At 40.6% G+C, this 19,175-nt stretch overlaps 2 protein-coding genes across 9 annotated transcripts in view; one reads left to right on the top strand and one right to left on the bottom strand.

Annotated features, from left to right (window-relative positions):
• LOC135171493 (odorant receptor Or1-like) overlaps nucleotides 1–15,898 on the bottom strand; it is a 97,579-nt gene extending 81,681 nt beyond the window's left edge. The window contains exon 1 of the mRNA XM_064138072.1: nucleotides 15,595–15,898. Coding sequence (XP_063994142.1) covers nucleotides 15,595–15,657 — 63 coding nt within the window. The 5' untranslated portion in view covers nucleotides 15,658–15,898. The remainder of the gene's footprint in view (nucleotides 1–15,594) is intronic.
• The window catches only part of LOC135171487 (disks large 1 tumor suppressor protein-like), a 90,112-nt gene extending 72,275 nt beyond the window's left edge, over nucleotides 1–17,837 (top strand). For 5 of the 8 annotated variants that reach the window (XM_064138054.1, XM_064138055.1, XM_064138057.1 and 2 more), the window contains 15 exons: nucleotides 323–541; nucleotides 675–825; nucleotides 1,398–1,527; nucleotides 10,243–10,456; nucleotides 10,915–11,072; nucleotides 11,448–11,697; nucleotides 12,002–12,104; nucleotides 12,668–12,706; nucleotides 13,279–13,320; nucleotides 13,582–13,680; nucleotides 14,243–14,392; nucleotides 15,356–15,528; nucleotides 15,894–16,003; nucleotides 16,477–16,568; nucleotides 16,781–17,837. In XM_064138054.1, the coding sequence (XP_063994124.1) occupies nucleotides 323–541; nucleotides 675–825; nucleotides 1,398–1,527; nucleotides 10,243–10,456; nucleotides 10,915–11,072; nucleotides 11,448–11,697; nucleotides 12,002–12,104; nucleotides 12,668–12,706; nucleotides 13,279–13,320; nucleotides 13,582–13,680; nucleotides 14,243–14,392; nucleotides 15,356–15,528; nucleotides 15,894–16,003; nucleotides 16,477–16,568; nucleotides 16,781–16,890 (2,040 nt within the window). In that variant the 3' untranslated portion in view covers nucleotides 16,891–17,837. The remainder of the gene's footprint in view (nucleotides 1–322; nucleotides 542–674; nucleotides 826–1,397; nucleotides 1,528–10,242; nucleotides 10,457–10,914; nucleotides 11,073–11,447; nucleotides 11,698–12,001; nucleotides 12,105–12,667; nucleotides 12,707–13,278; nucleotides 13,321–13,581; nucleotides 13,681–14,242; nucleotides 14,393–15,355; nucleotides 15,529–15,893; nucleotides 16,004–16,476; nucleotides 16,569–16,780) is intronic. The other 3 variants (XM_064138056.1, XM_064138060.1, XM_064138061.1) reach the window with 3 other exon arrangements.
• The last annotated feature ends 1,338 nt before the right edge of the window (nucleotides 17,838–19,175 follow it).

Here is a 19,175-nt window from a genome sequence, read left to right as displayed (position 1 = left end):
ACCTTATGAGGCCCATATTCAGGCCCAATAAACATTATGAGGCCCAGATTCACCCCAAATGAACCTGATAAGGCCCAAATTCCGGTTCACCCCAAAATGAACCTGATAAGGCCCAGATTTAACAGTACATTACCCTCCAAATCAGGTCCTCATGCCCCAGGGTCCCAGGGGACCCATCCCGAGGGGGCCCAAGACCTGATTTTTGAAGTCGGACGTCTTTATCACGTCAAATCACAAAAATAAATCACATCCCCCGTTACAACCCTCATAACATCCCCTATTTATGCAGATTCATCATAAATAAATTGATTTGATCGTTTAGTACGTCCGGAGACGGAGAAATTCCACATCTCACCTGGTGGAAATTGAACTTATCAAGGGCAACAAGGGCCTGGGGTTCAGTATCGCCGGGGGAATTGGCAATCAGCACATACCCGGTGATAATGGAATTTACGTGACAAAAATCATGGAGGGGGGAGCTGCACAGGTTGACGGTCGGCTCATTGTCGGCGATAAACTGGTGGCTGTGCGGAACGCCCTGGTGAGATGTTTAAACAATTGTACCCCATGATATTATTTTTCATTAAAAATGGTGGGGCCAGGTCGATCCTGGGGATGATATGGGGTCGTAAATCATCCCCTCGATGGGGGATTTAATTCGACGAATGTTTCAGGGGGAAAAAAATCTGGAGAACGTGACGCACGAGGAGGCGGTGGCGACGCTGAAGGCCACCCAGGATCGAGTGGTCCTTTTGGTGGCTAAACCGGAGGGGATAATACCACCCCCACCCCCTGCATCGGATCATTCATTGTCGCCACAACCCCGTGAGTGTTATGACGGTTTAAACTCATCCTCAGCCCTTTCCCTCATTCAATTTAATTTTTTTATTGCAATTGTGAGGGTTTTTTTTATAAAAAAAATCATTGGGGCCCTATTCCTGGGGGTGTAAGGCCCAAATAGACTGTTGGTACAACAACTGACCCTGACCCTGACCCCAAAACAATTTTATTTCATGTCTAAGGGATGAGATTAAACAAATTAACCGCAAATCACAAGTTTTATAATTTTTTTTTGGGCCTTAGACCCAAAAAAAAAAATTCCAAGTCCCAGATTTCACTCATTATACCCTCATTACACCCTCCCAACTGTCCCAAAAGCCTCGCAATTAAAATAAAAAAATCGAAAACCGATTGAAGGGGAGATTCGGTAATTATGGACCACCGCAAAAGACTGTCCCTCTCCCATTTACCCCACCCTCACCCCTATTAATAAAATCCTACCCCCTCCCTCGCTGTGTCGACCCTTCCAACACCTCGATTACACCCCCAACACCTCCCCCACCCCCTCCCGCCCCTCAATAAAAATAAATTAATATTTAATTGTTTTTTATCATCAGGTAAACAAAATGGTTCGGTATCAGCCCTTGAGAATTCCCTCGTCTACTCCCAGGAGTCACGTCACGCTTCATCCCTCGCCCTTCAGGGTAATCAAACCCCTAGAGCTGTATCACAGGAGGACATCTCCCGGTGAGTCATTAACAAACTCAATCATACGTTAAATAAATTGTAAACAAAATCGTGAACCAGGAAATCCATTTTTCAGTTAATTATTACGAATTGGGGGTGGGATGGGGGGTGAAATAGGGGGTTGAAGGGGTGGAAATTGTGGTGAATCGAGTGTTCGAGGTAATAGACGATGGATTAAGGGCTTATCGAGGCTGCCGGGGTTGTTGGGGGTGCGTTATCTCGTCTGAATTCACTATTGACCTGTCGTTCACCCCCTCATCCCACCCCTAGATAAAAAAAAATATCTCCCCATTTTTTTTTCGGTGATTAATGACCGCCGAAGGTGTTCAACGACTTCAACCCTTTTTATCGACTCAAAAACATCGAATTTCAATCGATAAAAATTTATTATCGATCAAATTAACGTACGATATTCAAATTAATTAATTAACGAAGGGGTAAAACGGTGAAACTAAAAAAAAATTGCACACGAGGATTAAATAAATCGATCGTCACAAATTATCGTCACATAATAATCGATTGGACATCAATATCGATTTTAATAAATCGATTATCGAATTTCGATTAATCGATTAATCGATAAATCTCGATATATTCCATTTTACCCCGCGTAGCCCATCCCATTATACCCCATCCCATCCCATCGCAAACATCAAAATTTTATAATAAAAAAAAAAATCATTATTTTCCCCCCACCCCTCGATCTTTTATCGAGAAAAAAAAAAAAAATCGATACGATTTTTGTATTCGAGTCAAGATCGTCAGTATTTCGTAATCATATGACGCGTTAGCACGTCGTGTCACTCGTGACTCAGAATGGAATACACAACTGGTAGGGAAGGCACAAGCCCCTCCCCCCTCCCCCTTCGTCTCCTCTTCACCACCTCCCCACCCCCCCGCAACACTTTTCATGATTCTTACAACGTGCATTGGCTTCAGTCTAGCTAAATACATTGTCGACGGGTGTGGTGAGTTAATAAATATTAATGTAAATAATTTTGATTTTGAAAAATAGTTGAAAAAGTTGAGAAAAGTGTTTTCAAAAATTTTTTTTCCTTTTTTTTTTTGGTGCTAGTGCGGGTTAAGTGATGGTTTATTGGAATTAATTGGGTAATTGTGACTTGAGAAAGTTGTTAATGATTACTCACATGATTATTTAATGAAGTCGCCATATTGAATTTGAATTTTCAATTTTGAGTTTTGAGTTATCGTACGTTCGATATTCCGCGGTCGAACCGCACATTTCGATTGAATATTGTCAGCCACAGGGGTGGGGGGTGTAGCCACAATCACAATAAAATTATTAACAACATCAAATACCAAAAAAAAACTCAAAATTTTGGTTTAAAAAAAAAAATTGCGTTTCAATTTCTATTTAAAATCGCAAATATTTATTACTTTCTATCAATTCAAATTTACCGCCGTTAAATATCTAGGGAAAATGGCCGGTTATCCTCCAATCATTGATCCAAAATATTCCCCCCCCCCCCTTCCACCCCCACTACCAAAATCCCGGGTATTTCAACATCGTCAACCCCCTGTCTGTTGTCAGTCATCGGATTTACCCTAAAACCTCGAGAAATTCATCGTGAACCGCATGCCCTTACGATCGGAATTAGTCGCGTACCCGAGATACCACGAATTCTTGTCGAGTTTACCCGAAACAATGGGCCAGGGGCTGGAGAGGGGGGGGGGGGGAGGGGGTCATTGTTTGTGGTGTGGGAATATTCCGGAGGACAAGGGGATGATATTGGTATTTAGTTGGGGTTCGTTTATGTGATCGTATCCCATGGGATTTTGAACGAAAAAGTTTAAACGGAGATTTTAGGGGTCCCCGAGGGGCCCAATGACATCAGGCCCACAATCAGAATTTTTTATTATCGTTTATGGGGGTGGAAATGAACTGGGGGGATGTTGAGAGGGTTTTAGGGGGGTGGGAGAGGTGTTGGAAGATGGAGAAGGTGCGGGAGGGGGTGGGGGTGGGACTAGATTTGGGACCAGTGGGAGGTTTTTCTCGAGAATTTACGGTATCAAATGGGGATATGAAGTAGAAAAATTCGAAGGGAATTATAATTAGAGGCTATAGACGTCCAAGTCCCCGTTTTACGGGTCCCCGAGGGGCCCAATGACATCAGGCCCAAAATCGGAATTTTTTATTATTATTTATGGGGGTGGAAATGAACTGGGGGGATGTTGAGAGGGTTCTCTGGGGGTTGGGAGAAGAACTAGAACATGAACTCATCGGGTTGGGACCACTACCCCCTCTTCAGGCCCATAACGGGCCCCTGGACAGTCCGGGGGACCTTTCCAACCCCCAAAAAAAAATTTATTCATGAAATAAATTCGTGAGGAGGGGAGAAGCTTCGAAAATCCGTTGAGTGCGTCATACGTTCACCCCGTGGGCCGCACACACACACAGAATACAAAATGGGACCTAGTATCCGGTGACGTCGGGGAGGGGTTGGGGAGCACTTGGAAGAGCAGCCGGGTGGCACATGGTTTTTCAAACGTTGAATGTACGTTAGTACCAGTCGTTCGGTTCAACGTGTCACAACAGTTTTATCTAAATTTTGATTTTTGATTTTTGAATTTTAATTTTTGGTTTTTTGAAAACGTCCGGTGATTGTGACATTTTTTTTTTAATTTATTGAGCCATAAAAAATTGGTGAACGTTCGAGTGATTTCGTGGGTCATTTGTTGGGGGTTGGGAGGGGGGTGTGAGTGATTTTTGGGGGGAAATTTTTGATTTTGAAAAGGGGAGGGGGATGAGGGAGTGGAGAAGTTCGATTGCTGTCTTCAGAAGGTTTTTATTGGATTGATTTATTTCATTTTGGATGCGGTAGAAGGAAAATAAATTTTAAATATTCAAAAGTGAGCCCCCTACCCCCATCCCACCCCATCTATCCCTAAAATCCACCCAAAACCCCTCTCCCCTTCATTATTTTTTAAATAAAAAAAGTTTCGTTCATTTCCTCAAACTCCAACCCCCAAAAAATTAAAAAATCGATTCAATTTTTCTCGTCTCGGGGGTTGCAACCCCATCATAATTACCCACCCCCTTTCACGACTCGTCAACCGTTCGATCCACCCGAAAGACAAAAAATCCCTAAAATAAATAAATAAAATTTATTCGTAAACCCTAGACACCCGTCCGGGAATACGTCACCAGACCCCCCAGATACCGGACAGGGTGAAACATCCCCTCATCTCCACGTTTGCAAAACGTGAATTTATTGACGAGAGAAGCAAATAAACGAATTTTTTTTTTTCCACCCCATTCCACCCCTCCCCCACCCCATCCCACCCCATTCGAGGGGTGCGTGTCCGTTCATTGTTCCGGAAGTTGTTATTCTACGTGAATTTTTCGAGCGCCCTCAGTCACTGATTTCTCCCTATTCCATCGAGTTTCAATTTTTTTTCCGTTAAATTCCGAACGAGCGAGAATAATCGAGAATAAACAATCGAAGATAACAAGAAAAAATTACGTTAACAAAAATTACTCGAGTCAACAAATCGAAAAAGTCAACAAAACCCACCTCGATCGTCTCCTCAACCCCCCACCAATCGACTACAACCGAAATTTAATTTTCAATAGTGAGAACAACCCCCATCCCCTTCAGCAAATCGTGTCACTGACCCCTAGAACCGGAAATAACTAATCGATAAATTACCCCAAGAGCCCCAGGACGTCAGTGAAAAATTTCTCCATTTATTTTCGTAAAGAAAAATAAGATAAATAATTCGAGATAAAAGAGTGGTGGGATAACCCAGAGGGGGTGGTTGGGTATTTGGACAGAGAGAAATTGAAGTTGAGTGGGAGACGGGGGTGGGGGGGGGGATGAGAGTGAAATATGACACGAAACAGACAACAGATTTTTCCCATCGGCCCCTTAGCCACCCGGGGACGTAGACTCCTGAGGGAGAAGCTCGTCAGAAGGTAAAGTTGCCCCTTGTTTCGCCCCTGATTTATTTTATTTCATTCCCCAACACAAGACGACAATCGATTTTTTATATCGAAATAAAAAACAATCGATTTCACTGAACTTTCGATAATTTTATTCCCAAGGGATGACGCCCGAGTCACCCTAATAAGTCCCAACCCCGCGAGAAAGCCTGAACTAGGCGATAAATTAGCCTCACTCCCTAGTTGTGGGAGTAACGTCGGCTGTGGGTCGGCGTTGCCGTCGGTTGAAGCTCGATTGACCCTCGTATGACAGTTTAGGGGGACCCTAAACTGTAAAACTCAAAATCACCGCAAAAATATCGCGCATTCCTCGAAAAACGTGAAGAAAAACGATTTTATCGCCTCCGGAGGCGTCCAAAACAACACCAGGGCCGTACCACGCGGTCGAGGGCACCGATCACTGCATCATTAAGGGCCCCAATTTCAGTACCGCCATCTTGGGGTCGTACTGAGTAGATTGCCAGCACATACTTATCATTTTTCAATTATTTAACCCATTTACAGTCGATAATAGAGTCGAAGGTCAAAGGGAACAGGTCGTTGACCCCTCAGTTATTTGTTTTATTTCACTTTCAAGACATTTTGACCCTCGGATAAGGGCATTTCTTCCATCAACCCTTAGTTAACTCCCCACATCTTCACTTCCCGACTCAATCCGGCAAAATCGATCGGAATTTTTCGGAAAATGGCGTCAGTGCGAGGTGAAGCGATTCGATAAATCGCTAGAGTGAAATTGTATTGAGAGGGAACCTAAACGCTGATCGTGACAAGACGATTTATCGTCCTTCGTTTTAGTGGAAAACGTTTGACCTGAATCCTTAAGCGACACTAGTAGGGGCGGGGTGAGGAGGGGGGAGGAAGGAAAGAGGAGAGGTAGCACTCGAGGTGATGATTCACCCTGGGATTTCCTCATCCTCTTTTCATACTTTTGTCGTGAAATAGCCGATGCACGACGAACGATATGAGATATTCAGAAAATTCATAAAAATACGTGGGAAAGTTTATTGTTAGAGGTTCGTAAGTTTATTATTATCTGATATATCTTGATGATAAGATTTAAATTCTCACGGGTATTAAATAATTTATGAGCAATTATTGAATTTTATTTATTTATCGCGATGAATTTAGTGACTTTTGACGATTGAAAATCATGAATTTGTTTATAAAAAAGTTGAATTTAACTTTATTAAAATAAAAATATAGTTTTGATAATTAGATAAGTCTTTTAATTATATTTAATCAACAGATTTATTTTTTTATTAATTATATTTCATTTAATTATTAAAAAATGAGAATTTGTTTATGAAAAATTTGAATTTAAATTCATTAAAAGAAAAATATTATTTTGATAATTAAATAAATCTCTTCCACCACCTAAAACCCACCCCTCACCCCTTAACCCATCAAAATCACCCCTTCCACCCCCTCACCCCCTCCACGACGTCAGGATACGATTGTCCGCGTCGGCGAGTCTGAAGATTTTCTTTGTATATCAGACACTTCATCCCCCCCAACCCACCCCCCACCCCCTGTGCTCATCCATCAGGGGTGGATTGGGGCGCGGAAAGGTCCCCGATGACGTTCTCCCACTCGATCTCGACTAGTGAGTGCCGATAAGGCACACAAAAGGTGTTCAGAGTGTTCACCCCAGGTACTAAACCACCCCCCCCCCCACCCCCACCCCCTTCAACCCCTTTTTATCAGGGGTAAATAGTCAATGTCAATGTATTTCGATGCGAGATTGACGTATCAGTCGACCCAGTTCTCTCGAGTTGACGTCAGCGACGGAGGTTTCAAAATTGAAAGGTTTTTGGGGCCCGTAGGCCCTTTTGGGACCGAAACTGGCCCTTTTTTGACGTGAAAAAATTATAAAAAGAGAAAAATCAGATTTTATGACGTGAAAAAGTCTTAATTTACCACCCCAACTGATCGCCATTTTTTCCCGAATTTTTTTTTCAAAAAACAACCCCTAAAATTTGATTACACCCCCGTTCAGTAAAAATCCCACAACTGACTATGTAAATTCCATAATTTTCTTTGTTTAAATATTTTATCAACAAAGGGAACAACAGTAGACACCCCTGAGGGGGTTGAATCATGAGTTTAGGGGATGAAAATAATTTTCATCCCCCAGAACTCATAAAAAAAATGATATTTCCAGTTATGACCGGGGTAAAGCGATTAAAAACAGTTGTTAAATCCGGTTCCACCCCCAAGTTACCCTTGTAAACCCACCCCTTCACCAAAACGTATTTCTCCGGAAGCCGTAAACGACATCGAAGGGTATATATTACACCCCAAAAACGTGTCTTGGAAAATCGAGGTAACAGTGAGGTACAATAGTACCTGAGGTACGAGGAAAATGCAATCGTTACTTCAGCAAAAGGGTAAATTTACATTTTACGACGTCACGTATTTTCACCCCTCCTTTGTCGGCCCTTTGATACCGTAAAATTATAGTCGTGTCCAAAAATACCGCTGCGAAGATAATAAACCGGCCAACGAGCGATGGTGTACCATAAAATATAGGGTGGGTGGGACTGAAGAGGGGGGTGGTACGATTTTTGAAGTGATTTGACCCACTTTCACCCTCATTTCACCCTTTTATCGAGGGTCAAACCATAAAAACGACCGAAATCGTCAAAAAAAAATTGATTTCCAGGGGTTGTTGGACCCTTATACTACTTTAACCTCACCCCCATCTTTCTCATATAATTTTCAAAACGATTTGACCCACTTTCACCCTCATTTCACCCCCATTTCACCCTTTTATCGAGGGTCAAACCACCAAAACGACCGAAATCATCAAAAAAAAATTGATTTCCAGGGGTTGTTGGACCCTTATACTACTTTAACCTCACCCCCATCTATCTCACACAATTTTCAAAGCGCTTTGACCCACTTTCACCCTCATTTCACCCCCATTTCACCCTTTTATCGAGGGTCAAACCACCAAAACGACCAAAATCATCCGAAGAAATTGGTCTGCGAGGGTTGTTTAACCCTTAATACTACTTAAACCTCATCCCCACCTTCCTCCCCCAATTATCAACCCCCTTTGACCCACTTTCACCCCCAATTCACCCTTTCCTCGAGGGTCAAACCATCAAAACGCCCCAAATCACCTAAAAAAAATTGATTTCCGTGGGTTATTCAACCCTTATCCCCCTCAAACCTCACCCCCACCTTCCCCCCCAACTCTCAAACCCCTTTAACCCACCTTCACCCCCATTTCACCCCCATTTCACCCCCATTTCACCCTTTTCCTGCGGGTCAAACCCTCAAAACGCCCCAAATCCCCTAAAAAATCACCTTCTTTTGGGCCTCAAATCAACTCCACCCCCGTCATAATCCCCTCCAACCCCCACAAAACCCACCCACCCACCCCACTTACCCCCCTCATTTCACCCTCCCTCCACCCCCTTCCCCTCCAAATCACCGAAACAAGCACCTGATTCCTCTCAATCTACTCTCCCCAACCCCTCCCGCCCCCTCTCAGGACTCATTCCATCCCTCCCCACGTCTTTCACCCCCTAAACAATCACCCACCCCCCCTACGATATCACATCTCACCCTTCATAAAAAAAAAAATTCCATCCCCCAGACTAGGTCAACCGAGTGTTTTCAACGGTCCTATCGATCCAGATACTACCCCCTCCCTCTCCCCCTTCCCCCAACCCTAGGGGTGAATTCAACTTCCAACAGTTGAATTTACCCTACCGACGTAGGGGATGCCCTACGCGCATGGCGACGCCGATGACGTTGCGTTTGCCGCCGTTGGCCTCTAATCCGTCGTGAACGCTCCCCCCACCCCCACCCCCTGGAGGTCCCACCCCTCATCCAAACACACACTCCAGTCACTCGAGTCCCTCCGGTGGATGAAATCACCCCTAAAGGGCTTATTAAACATCCCGCGAGACCGGAAAAAAAATTCACAAACAATAATAAAGGATAATAAACAATAATACCATAAACAACCCCTAAATTTAACCCTCCAATAATTTTCAAGTCTCGAAAAAAATTTTTTTTTTTCAATTTTTCCCTTCGTTCGTTCGTCAAAAATTAATTTAATGTGAATGAAATGTTGTGAGTGAACGAGTGAAAAATTTAGGGTGAAACTAGTGGTATTAGGGGTAGTTTGTAACAATTTTTACCCTCGTTAATGATTTTTTACCCCACCACAGGAAATTAATTAATTGAGTGCTGACGTTCTCCCGATATTTGTGTAGTTTTTACGGTTAGGGGATGAAGGAGGGGGTGGGGGAGGATGAGGGTGTGTTTGAGGGATGGATTGCTGATAATGTGGGTTACAGGTGGTGGTGAAAAACAGCTGGGGTTGAGGGGATGAAAATCATAGACGATTTTCTACGCAGGTTTAAGGCGCAGGTTTATGTTATTGTTGGGGGTGAGGGGGTGGGTTTAAAAAATATATCGCGATGAGGGGTGGGTGTTCAACTCCAAGGGATGTGACCTGAGTGCGGAATCATAACTTCCAAAAAAATTAATAACATTAAATTCAATAATTATTGTTATTAATTATTAAATCCGATGATCACGTGTTGAAATAAATAATTATAATAATTAAGGCCACGTGAGGGTGAAAATATGATAATGATTGAAGTGTATAAGGGTTGAATATACGGTTTTGGGTGATCAGGCCCAAATAAGGCCCAAATCGGGCCCAATTGGGCCCAAAGTGTATTATTTTAATGTAAAAATTAATTTTTGTTTGTTTGTTTTTTTTATTACAGAGAAGTGCGCACAGTCTTGTTGAATAAGGGAACATCGGGGTTGGGATTTAATATTGTTGGGGGTGAAGATGGTGAGGGTATTTTCATCTCATTTATCCTAGCGGGTGGGCCCGCTGATCTTAGCGGTGAGCTGAGGAGGGGCGATCAGATACTCAGTGTCAATGGAATTAATCTCAGGACTGCAACACACGAGGAGGCAGCTGCAGCCCTTAAGGTAATTAATTACCACTCCCTGGGGTGAGAATTAATTTTTGAAAATTTTTGGTGGGACAAAAACACCCTAGAACTACCTCAAACTGCCTGAAAACACCTTAAACACGACCTGAAAGTCCCTATTCTCCAGAAATAAGTCCCAAAACCAATTTTCTGTCATAAAAAAAAATCAATTTTGAACTGACCCAATTTTTTGGGTCATAACCACAATAAATACGTTAATTTTCCAACGAATTTTTGGATAAAAAAATTTTTTTGGGCCTCAACTGACCCACTACGGTCCCAAAAAATAACTTAGGCCCAAAGGGACTGAAGGGGATGACCTTGAAACGATATTTCAAGGCCGAAGGTCCCCTGTCATGAGTTGACACTCAACGTCACCTCAATCGACTTAATTAATTTGTTTTTTAACGTCAAATGTTGAATTAAAAATATAATTTTAAACGTGTGATGCCCCAGGGGACCGGACAAACTGTCACAATAGTCGTTCAGTACAAACCGGAGGACTACAACCGATTCGAAGCGAAGATTCACGATCTCAAACAACAGATATCTCAACAGAATATGACAACAGGCACCCTCATGAGGACCTCACAGAAAAAATCACTCTACGTCAAGTAAGGCCCAAAAAAAATAATCAATATCAAGTCATTAAAACTGCCTCAGGACTGAATTGCGTTCGATTCCGAACACTTTTGAGTCCCATAAGTCCCATAAGGCCCATAAGGCCCATAAGGCCCAAAAAAATAATCCATATCAAGTCATTAAAACTGCCTCAGGACTCAATTGCGTTCGCTTCCGAACACTTTTGAGTCCCATAAGGCCCATAAGTCCCATAAGGCCCATAAGGCCCAAAAAAATAATCAATATCAAGCCATTAAAACTGCCTCAGGACTCAATTGCGTTCGATTCCGAACACTTTTGAGTCCAATAAGGCCCATAAGTCCCATAAGGCCCATAAGGCCCAAATTTTATTTTCACGTGTTATTCAGGGCCCTCTTCGACTACGACCCTAACAAGGACGACGGTCTGCCGAGTCGTGGCCTGGCCTTCCGCTACGGCGAAATCCTCCACGTGACAAATGCGAGTGATGACGAGTGGTGGCAAGCGAGAAGAGTCACACCCCAGGGGGATGAAGAGGGGTTGGGTATAATTCCATCGCGCAGGAGGTGGGAGAGAAAGCAAAGGGCTCGAGATCGTTCTGTCAAGTTTCAAGGTCACATGCCCGTTATATTGGACAAAGTAAGCCATTTTTTTATATAAAAAAATATATTTTCGGCTCAAAAAACCTGTCTGAGACATCGTCCATTCATATTCCAACATTGGCCGACCAACTGGCAGCCAATATTCAGCGAATTCCGCGTGCCGACATTCCGCCGACGTTCCGCCGACATTCCCCAAAACGCTCTCCTGACATTCCCCAACGTTCCCTCGATGTTTTCACAACATTTTTCCAACGTTAAACCCTTCTATCGCCTCAATACTGGCGCCCGACATTGCAAAGTTTAAACATTTAATAACAATAAACAATTGTTTCAATCCCCAGCAATCGACATTGGACAGAAAGAAGAAGAACTTCTCCTTCAGCCGTAAATTTCCCTTCATGAAAAGCAAAGACGACAAGTCCGAGGATGGATCCGACCAAGAACGTTAGTAATATTGTTTATAATTAATAATTAACCAGTTGTGCACGTAATTGCACGCTCGGTTATTCATTGTATAGTAATTGTTTATTGTTCCACGTGATGTATCTGCCATGTTTCACCATTTGTTAGCCCCCCCTTGTCCCCCGGCCTTATCAGTATTGAAAATTCAATGAAGAAATGAAGGAAATTGTTTACCCCAGCCCTAAACAAACAAACAATTGTTTGACCCTCAAACCCGAACCATTTAACGATTCACGAACAATCCGAGTCGATAATTAATCGAGGGTCAAACAGACCTTGATTACCCTCGAGTTTAATAGTTTATCTGTTCCATTTTGATCGTAAAAAATTGTTTACCCCACCCCTAAACAAACAAACAATTGTTTGCCCCTCGATTATGACCCACTCAACCCACGATAAATTCCCTCACGCGATCAATTCACTACTAATTTCATTTTTACAAACAATAAACCCATTTCCCCCCCGAATGTGCTTCAGTCGAATTTCTTTTTTTTTTTATCTGTGATACGTGAAAATTGTGTTTTTGTTTTTGCCTGCTTGTGTAGGGTCGCCCACCACACCCGAGAATGAAAACGATCCCACTCGTAAGTATTAATTACACGTAAACAACAAATTAGATATTCATAATTATCACATTAACTCATCAGCTTATTCCACTCATCCAAATTTTCCCTTAAAAAATTCCCTAGAAACCCCATCTATAATTTTTTCATTACCATTTATTATTGTACATAATGTATAAACAATTGTTAATAACTAATTAATAGTCAGTGGTAATTAGAACCGAGTTAATTATTTTTTAATTAATCATTTTCAGTCGATTTGAAATGATGAAGTTTGGGATTCGCTTTAACTTTCGATTCAAAAGAAAAAAAAAAAGTTGTTTTGTATATTTTACTGGCATTTGTTGTTGTTATTTGTTGCTAAAATGAAGAACCAATTTTTTGCTAATTGGGTTAATTAGTTAATTTAATTAGCGCAACGTCATTGAGTCGTTTATGATGTCATTTGATGTTAATGATACGGTAATTAGGGGTAAAATTGAAAATAATTATGTTAAACATTTGGATTTGTTTAGGGTATTGTTTCTTAATGATTACTCATTATTTAACGATTATTTTTTAATGATAACTAATTTGTTTATTTAATTTTCTAGCGTTTATGCTGTGTTATACCCAGGATGACACCAACACCGAAGGTAATGACTGTTTTCTTGCTTTCGTGACCTTGACGAGATGATTTAGCACATCGTAATTACGATTTTTATAAACAATTTGTTTTATTTATTTAAAAAAAAATTCTATAGACAAATGTCAACCCTTTCCAGCCCTTTTCACACCTCAAAATTAAATGAGTCGACGTTTTATGAGTTTTTTTATCTCAAAAATGTATTTTTTCATCCCCCAAAAATCGTTATCACCCCAAAATCATTGATAACATTATCACTATTCTACAACAGGAAGTAAAGAAATTTTATATCGCGTTGAACTACCCTATATGGAAGAACTCACCCTTGTTTATCTGGAAAAGGACGACGATGATAATGTTGATGAACTCAGTAAGTTTTCGATTTACGAAATCGAAAAAAAAAATTGATTGAGTGAAGCACACGAACTAATGAGCTTTAAAATTAATTATCGTCGAGTCGGTAAAATCGAGATGAATCGGTTCCCGATGGGCCCGTGACGAGACACCCCGAGCATCTGGGACAGTCGGGGTTTTGCATGTCTCGTGCAATTTTTTTTTCAAAAATTAAGTCCCAAAAAAATTTTCAACTGCTCCTCCAACTTTTCCATTCATTAAATTCCTTTTGATCATTCCCGGGACTTCCCCCACCTTCTGCTGATGTCCCACATCCCCGTGAGTCCCCAGAGACTGGCCCAAAAGCCCTGTAAATAGTGTGCCCCGAACTGGCCCAAATTTTTTGATTTTCGTTGACTCAAATTTTTGTAATTTTTGTTTTTTTTGTCTTTCGTTCGCTTGATGTCGGGCCCATTCCTGGCGAGGAGGTCAGGGGCCTTATTCGTGTCCTAACCCGTATTTACTTTTGATTTTTTGACTAAAAACTGTCGATTTTTAATAATTTGGGACTCACTAGATATTTTTAATTTTAATTTTAGGTAGCGAGGAGAATGTCCTGTCGTACGAGCCAGTTCAGCAACTCACCATTCAATACACTCGCCCGGTGATTATTTTGGGCCCACTGAAGGATCGCATCAACGACGATTTGATATCGGAATTTCCGGATAAATTTGGCAGTTGTGTGCCACGTGAGTACTGACCCAAAAACCCCAGGAAAATTAAAAATGAATAATTTTTGAAGATTCCAATATTGGGCCCAATGGTCAGAAGGGGGGGTCAAATAAATTAATTTTTTTCATTAATATAATTGAGCCGGAAGACCGTAATTGCACGTCAAGACTTTAAATGAAGAAAAAAAAATCCTCAGGGTCTTAATTGGTCCCTGAAGAGACTAAATAAAAAATAAAAAAAAACCTCAGGGCCTTAATTGGTCCCTAAAGACACTAAATAAAAATTTAAAATACCCTCAGGGCCCTAATTGGTCCCTGAAGACACTAAATAAAAAATAAAAAAAAACCTCAGGGCCTTAATTGGTCCCTAAAGACACTAAATAAAAAATAAAAAAAATCCTCAGGGCCTTAATTATTCCCTAAAGACACTAAATAAAAAATTAAAAAAATCCTCAGGTCCTTAATTGGTCCCTTAAAACACTAAATAAAAAATTTAAAATACCCTCAAGACCTTAATTGGTCCCTGAAGACACTAAATAAAAAATTTAAGAAACCCTCAGGGCCTTAATTGGTCCTAAAGACACTAAATAAAAAATTTAAAAAACCCTCAACACCCTAATCGCTCTCTAAAGACACTAAATAAAAAATTTAAAAAAACCCTCAAGACCCTAATCGCTCCCTAAAGACCCTAAACGAAAAACAAAACCCTCAAGACCTTAATTCTCAAAAAACCCCCCTCAAGACCCTAATTACACCCCAATAAAAACACCCCTCACCCCCTAAATCCCCCTCCAAAACCCCAATTCAATAAAACTCATTGAACTCACCCCTTCCCCCCTCCCCAAACAACTCCACCCCCCTCATTATCACCAAACCCCAGACCTCTTCCCCTTCTTCACCAATTAAACCCCACAATTAAGTCCTCACCCCCCAGAAAATAACCAATTACCCTAATTAATAATATTCTCATCATCATTAAAGACACGACGAGAAGCAAAAGGGAATACGAAGTCGACGGTCGTGATTATCACTTCGTCGCATCCAGAGAACAAATGGAACGAGACATTCAGAATCACTTGTTCATCGAAGCTGGACAATACAACGACAATCTCTACGGCACCTCCGTAGCTTCAGTTCGTGAAGTCTCTGAAAAGGTGAGACCATCCCCCATCCCTTCCCCCCAAAAATGCCAATCACTCCATAATTAGTAATTACGTTACCCTCGAGGACGATTTCACCGACGAAAACGTCGAATCAACAGCCAAAATGTCCACCATCTTCATCACTTCATATTCCCCAGGAACCGAGTCTCCATGACGTCTTAAATCCTCATAATCCTCGACGAACTTCACTCATAATCATAATAACTCACCAATAAACAATTTATCACTCACCAAATCACTCGATCACTCGATAATAATCACTGAACCCCACCTCATCCCTGTTTACCCCACCCAAAAATCCTCTGAACCAATTTCTCCAGAAACTTTCACCCTTTTTAATCCATTTAATCCATCAGGGTAAGCACTGCATCCTCGACGTGAGTGGGAATGCAATCAAGAGGTTACAAGTGGCCCAATTATACCCAGTGGCCATCTTCATTAAGCCGAAGTCGGTGGAGTCCGTGATGTGAGTCCCAATATTAATTAAATAATCAACAATTTCAGATATTTATTACTTAATCGGAGGGTAGAAACCCCCAGACACGAACACTCAACGTTCCTCCCGCCATAAACAACCACCAGACTCCCCAAATATCACATTATTATTATTAAATCTGTTCGTCCAATGAAAAAACCCCAGAAAACAAGATGGCGGCTAAATCGAGTTATCGTGTTGTTTTACCAGAAAACAATGAAATTTTTTTATTTTTGATGATGTGGGGGGTGTGAGGGGAGTCTGGGGGTGTGAGGGTGGTCTGGGGGTGTGAGAGGATGTCCTGGAGGTCGACAATCCTCCAGGACTTCCTGGAAAAACGTTTTCCTGGAGGATAATCGTCCAGTTGAAGACGTTTTCTCTGTCAGTGATCGATTTATTAAATTAGTGGGGACTAAAGGGGACAATGCCACGTGTTAATGATTAATTACGAACAACATCAACAGGGAAATGAACAAGAGGATGACCGAGGAGCAGGCGAAGAAGACGTACGAACGTGCCCTGAAGATGGAGCAGGAATTCGGTGAATATTTCACTGGTGAGTGAGGAAATGACTCGATAAGAGACGATTTAGTGGATTAATTTGGGTTTTGGAGGCACAATCACCAGGTTTTTGAGTCCCTGGGGGCAAAAATGGTGTCATCAGCTCACTAATTAGTCATAATAATAGCTCAGGACTAGGGTAGACTCATTAACAAACGAAAAAATCCAATTTTAGGGCACAATAAAATGAAAAACTTTTGTTTTCAGCTGTCGTTCAGGGCGACACCCCAGAGGACATTTACCTCAGAGTCAAGGAAGTCATCAACGAGCAGTCTGGACCCACCATCTGGGTGCCATCACGTGATCAGCAACTGTGACGTCCTGCCCCCCATGGCCAGGCCAGTCCCAATCCCTGGACACTACCCCCGAGGCGTAACGAGTAGATCACAAGGGAAATTTTCCATAAATTTCCATAAAATAATACAAAAAAAAATTATGGAAAAATATTCAGCGAATATTTGGACAACTTTCGACATTTTCCTGCGCCTTCAACCCCTTCCCACCCCCTCTACGGTAATTAATACCTAATTAGCACAATTATTTGATGGAGGCTCGTGTGCGAATATCTCTCGTCGCCTCAAGGAAATTGAACGAATGATAATCTCAAGATAATAATAATAATGCGACACGTTAAGGTAATTTACCCCTCGATATGATGGACATTTTAGGGGTTGATTATGTTGAAAAATGGATTTTCGATGAAATTATTGACGTGCGATATTTTAAGATGATTTTTCATCATTTGTTTTAATGATTTAAGGGATGAAAAGTGGGGATTTCGATGATCTGAGGGCTTTGACGGGTGAATTATCGATAAATTAAGGGGATGGAAATTTTTTAAATTGACAACAATCGATTTATCGATCGATTCATCATTTGTTTATCGTAATCTGTCAGGTAATTTAATAAAAAAAATGTATTTATTGTATGGGAAACGAGTCGTTGGGAGAAATGACAGGAAAATATTAATGATAATTAACGTTTTTTCTTAATTAATCCGGACAAAACCCTCACATCGATATCTGGGTAATCGATAAATCGATCGAATTGTTTTCAGTCCATTTTAATTATCGAATATAAACACAAAAATGTATTTTTAATGTACTTAAATGAGTGAATTTTAATTAACTTATCCCTGTTAGCGATGGAGATGTCATTAATTTTCAAGTTAATTAAGTTGATGATTAAATATTTTTAATTTCAATCGAAAGAGAAGTAAGAGAATGAGGTCAATGAATGAATAAACATGAATATATTAACTCGATGGGGTGAGATTAATTATTAATTAATTAATTGTTGATGACGAGAGAATGATGGGTGAAATAATTGATGATTTTGGACGTCTTAATTGACTTAATGAGCTCGGGAGGTGAATGACGTTCGGTAGAATTACATTTTCGAGGGTTTTTTTAATGTTAATATTAACAAATTTGATTTTATGGAGCCGAATTATCGTCAGGTCTCGATTATGGTGATGGGATTGATGGAAAGACGATCGATTTGAGGCGGAATAAAAATTATATTTTGAGAAAAAGTATTTTGGAAGTGATTTTGGGGCATAATTTGAGGAAAATATGAAAGGGGTTGTTTAATTATTGTATTTTAAATGTGGAATATAATTTTTTTTAGTTATGATAACAAAAAATCGAGAAATATCTCGTTTTTGAATCGAAATATTTCGAAAAAATCTTTCAAAAAACGTGAAATAACCAAATTTATTGAAAATTTGTTATGTAATATCAAAATAACAAACGAAACTTCAAATGTTTATCGATTTCCCAAATCATTTCCCAACTTTCCCAAATCATTTCCCTATTTTCCCAATTTTCCCAAACGATTTCCCAACTTTCCCAAATCATTTCCCTATTTTCCCAATTTTCCCAAACGATTTCCTAACTTTCCCAAACGATTTCCCAACTTTCCCAAATCATTTCCCCATTTTTCCCAAACGTTAAATCACCAAATAAACCTCTTCACCCCCCCCCCTCAAATTTATTATAAAAAAATCCTTAAAATGTTATTCCTCAGGAACGTCATCCCCCGGACATTCACCTGATGAAATAAATAATCTCAAAATGGCGCCCAATCCTATCCGACCTCACAGGACAAATCGTTAGTTAATTAGAATAGTCAAGTATATAATGTTTTGTACATATAGATAAATAAGCCAGTAACTGGGTTATGTGCAACATTATATTGGAAAAAAAATAATGAGAGACGATTGATAATGACGAGGAGACTATTGTAATTTAATTACCACCAGTAATTTATTATTAATTAATTAGTAGGTATCGATTATTGTAAATACCTCTGCCTGTAACGGAATGAAAAAAATACTGAAGGAGAGAGTTATTTGGATTGAGTGTTAACCGTATCCTGTATTTATCGTGATTAAGGGCCCGTAAAATTTGATGAAAAGTCCCAATTAATTTTCAAATTTCGATTTTTGAGATCAAAACGAATTTTCAAATCAAATAAATCGATAATCGTGAGGTTCACTAATTATCCGACGCCCAAACTCCAGGATTTTGAGTCCTTTTTGCCTCAAAAAAATGAGGCCCCGATCATCAGGCCCAAATCCCTATTTGTTATAAACAATTAC

The sequence above is a fragment of the Diachasmimorpha longicaudata genome, chromosome 20, assembly GCF_034640455.1.
Source record: "Diachasmimorpha longicaudata isolate KC_UGA_2023 chromosome 20, iyDiaLong2, whole genome shotgun sequence".
NCBI lineage: Eukaryota > Metazoa > Arthropoda > Insecta > Hymenoptera > Braconidae > Diachasmimorpha > Diachasmimorpha longicaudata.
The sequence above is the reverse complement of the archived record's forward strand: the minus strand, read 5'-3'. Positions and strand labels throughout refer to the sequence as shown.